Source organism: Canis aureus, chromosome 23 (assembly GCF_053574225.1).
Source record: "Canis aureus isolate CA01 chromosome 23, VMU_Caureus_v.1.0, whole genome shotgun sequence".
NCBI classification, from domain to species: Eukaryota; Metazoa; Chordata; class Mammalia; order Carnivora; family Canidae; genus Canis; species Canis aureus.
Genome location: NC_135633.1, coordinates 22,373,827 through 22,382,249, shown reverse-complemented (window position 1 = coordinate 22,382,249; position 8,423 = coordinate 22,373,827). Strand labels below are relative to the sequence as shown.

At 39.8% G+C, this 8,423-nt stretch overlaps 1 protein-coding gene across 1 annotated transcript; it reads left to right on the top strand.

Moving 5' to 3' along the window:
• The first annotated feature begins 3,071 nt into the window (after nucleotides 1–3,071).
• On the top strand, nucleotides 3,072–7,434 carry LOC144295356 (olfactory receptor 52H1-like). Its single transcript, XM_077867743.1, has one exon. The coding sequence runs from the start codon at nucleotides 3,515–3,517 to the stop codon at nucleotides 4,682–4,684; it is 1,170 nt and encodes a 389-aa protein (XP_077723869.1). The 5' UTR covers nucleotides 3,072–3,514; the 3' UTR covers nucleotides 4,685–7,434.
• Nucleotides 7,435–8,423: the final 989 nt, after the last annotated feature.

Here is an 8,423-nt window from a genome sequence, read left to right as displayed (position 1 = left end):
CTCTTAGCTTGTTTCCATATCTTGATTGTTATAAGTAATGCTGCAACGAACATGGGTATATAGATATATTTTCAAATTAATTTTTAACCCATTATTAGGGAAATTAAAAGAAGACTATGTTAATAATAGAATATATCATACTTTTAAAGATATAATATTATGAACATATCAGATATTTACGTATTGATATACAGATTCAATGCAATCAAAACAAACTCTGTGTGTGTGTGTGTGTGTGTGTGTGTGTTTATAAATTGAGAAACTGTTTATAAGGTTTTTGGCAATGCAAAGTGCAAAGAATGGCTAAGAAATTTTTTTAAGGGGGGGATGGGAGGAGGAGCAGAGGGAGAAGGAGAGAGATAATCCCAGACCCCTTGGGGCTCTATCTCACGACCCTGAGACCATGACCAAAACTGAAATCCAGAGTCAGATGCTTAAATGACTGAGCCACCCAGGTGCCTCTGGCTATGAAATTTTTTGAAGAAAAAGTCAAAGGTCTTACATTTCAATGTCAAGACAAGAAAACTTTAATCATACTCATACAATATTGGTGCAAGTTTACACAAATAGACTAATTAAAGAATACCACATGTACAGGAACATTCTTAGGCCCCTGAGAATTCTGTCTCAATGTGTCTAAATTGTCTAGACTGAATCTCTTAGGAATCCAATATCTACAGCCTACTGAAATCACCATGGTACATTCCATCTCAAGGGAAAAGAGTTAATATGGTTGACCTCATCCCCTCTCTGGGGATGGAAAAACTGGTGGTACCCACATAGCATGAATTCTATTTCCTGGGAATAGAAGGTAGCACATAAAAACTTTCACTTCACCTCTTATGGAACATCTCCCAGCCTAAAATTTTACTTGTTTCCTCTAAGCAGATATTTCCCACTCCTCCTGTAACGCACGAGGTAGAAGACAATTTGGTGAGCTCAAAACTACAGCCGATTAGGGAAGAGAAAAATGCTACACTGATTTTTTAATTTTTATCAAACAATGTAGTTTGGTGTTTACTCAGTGTCCAGATAGGGTCTGTGTCCTAGAGGACATGACTCTGAGAGGAAGGAGTCCTGCTGACACCTATGACTTCATAAGGAGACAGCTCCTGGCAGAAAACGACTGATCTCAACTGTAGACCAACTAATGTAACCAGGAGTACAACGGGGAATCCGGAAGAAAAAAAAGAGCTCTTTGGGTAAAAGAAGTGAAGTCAGAGTAGATTCGGACCAAAGCAGCAAACCTTGGTTTGTATGTTTTCTGTTGACCTCCTTTGTAGTTTTAACAATTAGTGGTTCATTTTTCTCCACATTAAATTTATTCCCTGGGACCCTTCTTGGAAGGCAGTGAGTCTGTGCTTCAAGAGACTGAGTTGCAATCTAGCCTAAATTATAGAGACATTTTGGGACCTTCTCAGTCTACTTTTCATATCACACGAGATGAGGTGGTTGTTCTTTTAGGGAGGTTTTCAAAGACTCTGTGAATACTATTATTCTCACAAATTCAGTGCCCACAGGTGGTTAGCCTACATCAGATCTGTAGGTGGAATTTAGAGTCTACGTCCTCATGGGCATAGAGGATGAGTCGCGATTGGGGCGGGGATGAGGGGCTGCTTTTGGACAGTGGGAACTGGTTAGATTCAACCCAGGTCAATGTTTTTTCACTTTGACTGATTAAGGACTCTGACAATGACAGAATCATTCCCTACATGAGAGAACCTCACTATGTAAAGCTTTGACTGGGCTTCTGGATTCACAAAATCCCACGTCTCAACCTGTTCCTCCCTCCCTGTCACACAACCACACATTTCTGCCAAGACATAACAGTATGGAACTGTTATGACCTGTCTGAAAAATCCACTTCCTTTCCTTCAAAGCTTTTTGAATGATTTTTTAAAAATTTTTGGAGAGGATAAGAACTAGATCTCTCCCGAAAGGGACCGAAGGATGGCTCCACTTGTGCTGGCGTCTCCGACTCTACACTCTCGGCTATCACTGTTACTGGTCCCTGTCAAAGTACTTTATAAAATAGATCATACAGTGGAGTTAAACTTTTTTTTTTTAAGATTTTATTTATTCATTCATGAGAGACACAGAGAGACAGGCAGAGGGAGAAGCAGGCTCCATGCAGGTAGCCTGACATGGGACTCAATCCTGGGTCTCCAGGATCAGACCCTGGGCTAAAGGCAGTGCTAAACCGCTGAGCCACCTGGGATGCCCCATACAGTAGAGTTAAAACTGAAATACAAAAAGAACCTCCAAAGGCAAGCCCTAATTAGTGCAAAGATGGGGTCCAAGTACTGGCAGACCAGAAACAAAAACATTAGGGCAACACTGTTTTATTATTTTTAATTTTATCTCTAGGAGGTGAGAATCTGCTCTGCTTGACTTTGCCCAGGCTAATCACACTGGCTGGTATCGTTACAGAGGCATTGTTACACTCACTGGTGGATAAACTGTCTCCTCTACTAAGTTAGGGGGCAGAGATCCTCCAAGATTTAGGGCATCATCATCCATGAAGCCATAAATCATCCTCTGAGCTCACTACCCTTTGCCTGAGTCAGGAGAAAGCTGCTTACCTGTCCTTGTGCACTTTTTGGTGGATAAATTCTCTTATTTTCACATTATGGGAAGCTACCCTCCTAATCTGAACCATATGTCAATCTCTGGGTAATCTTAAAAAAAAAAAGTCTCCTGTATCACCTACCCCTCTAGAATCTATTCTTTATTTTTCCTTCCCTTTTAATTATTCCTTGTATTACTCTATTGAAGTTCTTCAGTTTATTTTTTTAGCTTTTTTTTAAATAATAAATTTGTTTTTTATTGGAGTTCAATTTGCCAACATACAGAATAATACCCAGTGTTTATCCCGTCAAGTGCCCAACTCAGTGCCCGCCACCCAGTCACCCCCACCCCCCGCCCTCCTCCCCTTCCACTACCCTTAGTTTCCCAGAGTTAGGAGTTAGTTCGTTCCCAGAGTTAGGAGTCTTTCATGTTCTGTCTCCCTTTCTGATATTTCTCACTCATTTTTTCTCCTTTCCCCTTTATTCCCTTTCATTATTTTTTATATTCCCCAAATGAATGAGACCATATAATGTTTGTCCTTCTCCGATTGACTTATTTCACTCAGCATAATACCCTCCAGTTCCATCCATGTCGAAGCAAATGGTGGGTATTTGTCGTTTCTAATGGCTGAGTAATATTCCATTGTATACATAGACCACATCTTCAATTTATTTTCTAAAAAACATTGGCAGAAACCTAATATTTGCTCTATAAAAGTCCATTTCTCAAAGCTCATCCCATTTAATAGTTGTAATTTATTCTACTTGTCTCCCTCCACTGCCCTCCCTCTCTCTTACATACACAGACCTTTTCTTCATATATAATGTAATAATTTCCTTCTCCATTTGAGCCCAGGCTTATTACAAATAATCTACATTGAGAAATAGACACAGTTACTTAGGTTTAATCACATGAAATTGCTGACCTACAAAAAAAGCATTCTGTAATGTGTATTAATAAATGTATAAAAGAAATGAAGTGGGGCCACTGGCAAAGAAAAGGGATAATAAAAAGTCAATTCTATAGGTGTCAACATCCAGGGGGCAGAGGGGACTCTCAGGCAAGATGCCTGAATGCGACAGTTGCAGTCACCTACCATGGTCAGTCCCAGCCCATTCTATCGCTGATGTGTCCTCAGGGCCCCAAAGCCAGTGGATCCCAGACTGAGGAGACCATGTATAATCTGAGCTGTTACAATCCTGGTTCCTTTATCCTTGTGGGGATACCTGGCCTGGAGAAGTTTCACATCTGGATCGGGATTCCCTTTTGTGTCATCTATGTTCTGGCTCTTGTGGGTAACTGCACCCTCCTCTACCTCATTGCAGTGGAGCACAGCCTCCATGAGCCCATGTTTTTCTTCCTAGCTATGCTGGCTACCACGGACCTCATCCTGTCCACTGCCACAGTGCCCAAACTGCTCACTAACCTCTGGCTGCACTCCCAGGAAATAACCTTCTCTGGCTGTCTCACCCAGATGTTTTTCCTCCACTTCAGCTTTGTAGTCGACTCAGCCATCCTGTTGGCCATGGCATTTGATCGCTACGTTGCCATCTGCTTCCCCTTGAGGTACACCACCATCCTGACTCCACAGGTGATCATCAAGCTTGCAGCGAGCATTGTTGTGAGGAGCTTCTCTGTCATCTTGCCAGATGTTTTTCTGCTGAAACGGTTACCCTTCTGTGGGACACGCATCATACCACACACATACTGTGAGCACATAGGTGTTGCTCGGCTTGCCTCTGCTGACATCTCCATCAACATCTGGTATGGCTTTTCTGTGCCTCTTATGACTGTCATCTCAGATGTGATCATTATTGCTGTTTCCTATACCTTCATCCTCCGTGCTGTCTTTCAGCTCTCATCTCAGGGTGCCCGCCAGAAGGCCCTCAGCACTTGTGGTTCTCATGTCTGTGTCATCCTCATGTTTTACACACCTGCCTTCTTCTCCATCCTTGCCCATCGCTTTGGGCATAGTGTCCCTCGAAATGTGCTTATCCTGTTTGCCAACCTCTATGTGGCCATCCCCCCTGCTCTCAATCCTATTGTCTATGGAGTGAAGACTAAGCAGATCCAGGACAAATTTATTCTCCTCTTCTCTTTGAAGAAGACACAATGAGTGGGGGAGAGTCACTGAAGGAGAAGTTTAAGTAAAAATAGACTAGGTGAAATTTTATAGAACACAGACATAAAAATAAAACTGTAACTCCCATTAACTTGAAATTTTAGGGTTCTAGCTGTATGCAAAGTATGGGAAGGGAGGAAACAGGAGAAAGAAAATACTCTAGACTTTCAGAAAATCAAGGGTTTTCTTGATCAATTTTCTCATCATTTATATGAAGGAGGTGATAATGGGTACACAAGAGCACTAATGCTCAGGTTTACATTTTTCCTGTTGCTAATTTTGAGATATTTGAAGGCTAGGTATTTCCTAACATACAACTCACCCCCGTGTTTCTCATTTGCTAAGTTAAAGGCAAAGGCTCTTGTGTTCCTTTTTTCAGTAGCTATCAATGTTTTCAACTATAACTACCAAACTTGCTGCTTTACACTTCAGTCCTGAGTCTATACACTTTAAATCCCACCTCCTATGACCTGTACTTGCTTTACTTTTTTCTTTAACCATCTCAAATTACATAGAACTGATTATCTTTTGTATCTGTCCTCTTAATTTGCATGTTCCAAGAAAATGTTTACTACCTTTGGCCCATATTTTACAATTATTAATTAATTGAATTAAACCTAATTATGACAGGGTAATATTGGTTAATTCATTTCACAGATGAGGAAATGGAGACTTATGAAATGATAGAAAGACAATTAGTAGATTTAGGATCCAAACCCAGGTCTGTCTGATTCAGAATTCTTTATCCAATTGCTTCCTGGATGTCTACTCACTTGAATGGCTTTCAAATGCCTCCAACTTAATTTCTCCAAAACTGACCTGGGAATTCACTAACTTCTTCCATAAAAAGTGCCCTTCCTTTTCAGTCTTCTTTTACAGTGAATGGCACTACCACCAACATGAATTCCCAAGCCAGAAACCTATGGTTTGTCCTTGATTTATCCTACATCACACTCCAACAAAATTAAGTCGATATTTGGGTTAAATATTTTATTTAAAGTTGCTTATAAGTGATACTAGTAGATATATACATGAAATTCTCACCTCTTTCATGACCATGACCAGCTTGCCTGGGCCCTTCTCTAACATCCATCCCTCTGAGAGTTTTTCAAAGTCATCTTTTTAAAGGAGTTCCATCCCTGCTCCATTCAATCCATTCTCTCTATAAAAGCTAGAGTGATCATTTTAGAATTCATATGATGGTGTCACGTTGCACCTTGAATCTCTTGAATAATTCTATTGTCTTTAGGATCTATTCAAGGAATGGGAAAATTTAATGAAAAGAGCAATCTTCCCTGAACTCAGAGCTTTACATTTAATTTACCTTTATTTATACTTCATTTATATTTATTTCACTTAATTTGCATATCTCTGACTCTTTGAGCAAGTAATTTCAGAAGCGATATTCTTTTTGTGTGTGTCATACTCAATGTCTTGTTACTTAACAACAAGTTGGTGTGAGTGTAGAGTGTGTATTGACTGGAGTTGGGTAGGAGCCATCTATGTTTCTCTTAAGAAACCATCCCAGGATAAAAATGCCTATTTCCTAACAATTTCCACTGAAAAGGAAGCAATAAATTTAATCAAGATGAGCATATTAAATTACTTGGGAATAAGAAGTAAAGAGTAAAATTGGTATAATGGATAAGATCTCTGTGTACATTGGTCTGTGTGTGTGTTGACATTTTCTTTGCTGTCTGTACTGTCCTTAGGCAGTTCAAAAAATACACAAGCAGGGCTGCTTTATCTATGCCATAATTACAAATCATAATGCTTATTTGCATGTTTATCTATCGATGCCTACATCATGAGTTCCTTGAAGGAAGAAACTTAGTCCTAGGCATCTTCTTATACCCTTTTATATGAAAATATCTAACATGTGTTCTCAGTAAAGGTTTCATACATCTTCAAACCTTATCAGAAACCTCTTCCTTAAGGCCATTATACCTTACTTTTCCTTTCTTCCTTCTCTATCCAATTTAGATTCCATACTATATTATTGCAGTCTTTGTCTTGTTTATCCTAAACTCAACTTGTTCTAAACTCAGCTGTCTCTCTTACATACTCAGGAATCCTAATGAATCCTGATGAAGTTAGCCCTGTATTTTGGGGAAGTTGGAGAAAAAGACTGCACAAGACATACTGATACTACAGTTCATGAATTCAGACAATACACAACCAGACTTGCCTACTTTCAGCTTCTCAAATGCATCAGATTTCTCCTTTTCTCTTCCACATGTGCTTTCTCTTTATTCTTTGCCTAGCAATTTATGTTTAAGCTTCAACTAAAAATACCCTTAGATATTCCTTTTTTAGTCCTGTATTTGACTACTACCTTTCACATACATTCTCATTGTACAATGTACTTTTCATTTTAAGACTTACCACAACTTTAATAAGGTGATTGCTCATATACTCAGTTGTTTAATGTCTATTCCTCCATTATATGTCATCAAGAACCAGGTTCATGCCTGCCTTGTTTATCATTGCTTCCTATCATTTAGAAGCTCCTGCTTTGTAATAGGAATGCAATAGGGCAGCCCAGGTGGCTCAGCAGTTTAGTGCCACCTTGAGCCAGGGCCTGATCCTGGAGACCCGGGATCAAGTCCCATGTTGGGCTCCCTGCATGAAGCCTGCTTCTCCCTCTGCCTGAGTCGCTGCCGCTCTCTCTCTCTCTCTCTCTCTCTGTCTCTATGTCTTTAATTAATAAAAAAAATTTAAAAAGGAATGCAATAAATGCTGAATAAAAGAGTTGATTCTTCTGCATGTGGATGTCCAATTTTCCCAGCACCATTTATTGAAGAGACTGTCTTTCTTCCAATGGATAGTCTTTCCTCCTTTATCGAATATTAGTTGCCCATAAAGTTCAGGGTCCACTTCTGGATTCTCTATTCTGTTCCACTGATCTATGTGTCTGTTTTTGTGCCAGTACCACACTGTCTTGATGACCACAGCTTTGTAGTACAACCTGAAATCTGGCATTGTGATGCCCCCAGATATGGTTTTCTTTTGTAAAATTCCCCTGGCTATTCGGGGTCTTTTCTGATTCCACTCTCTTTCACCATACACAAAGATAAACTCAAAATGGATGAAAGATCTAAATGTGAGACAAGATTCCATCAAAATCCTAGAGAAGAACACAGGCAACACCCTTTTTGAACTCGGCCATAGTAACTTCTTGCAAGATACATCCACGAAGGCAAAAGAAACAAAAGCAAAAATGAACTATTGGGACTTCATCAAGATAAGAAGCTTTTGCACAGCAAAGGATACAGTCAACAAAACTCAAAGACAACCTACAGAATGGGAGAAGATATTTGCAAATGACATATCAGATAAAGGGCTAGTTTCCAAGATCTATAAAGAACTTATTAAACTCAACACCAAAGAAACAAACAATCCAATCATGAAATGGGCAAAAGACATGAACAGAAATCTCACAGAGGAAGACATAGACATGGCCAACATGCATATGAGAAAATGCTCTGCGTCACTTGCCATCAGGGAAATACAAATCAAAACTACAATGAGATACCACCTCACACCAGTGAGAATGGGGAAAATTAACAAGGCAGGAAACAACAAATGTTGGAGAGGATGCGGAGAAAAGGGAACCCTCTTACACTGTTGGTGGGAATGTGAACTGGTGCAGCCACTCTGGAAAACTGTGTGGAGGTTCCTCAAAGAGTTAAAAATATACCTGCCCTACGACCCAGCAATTGCACTGTTGGGG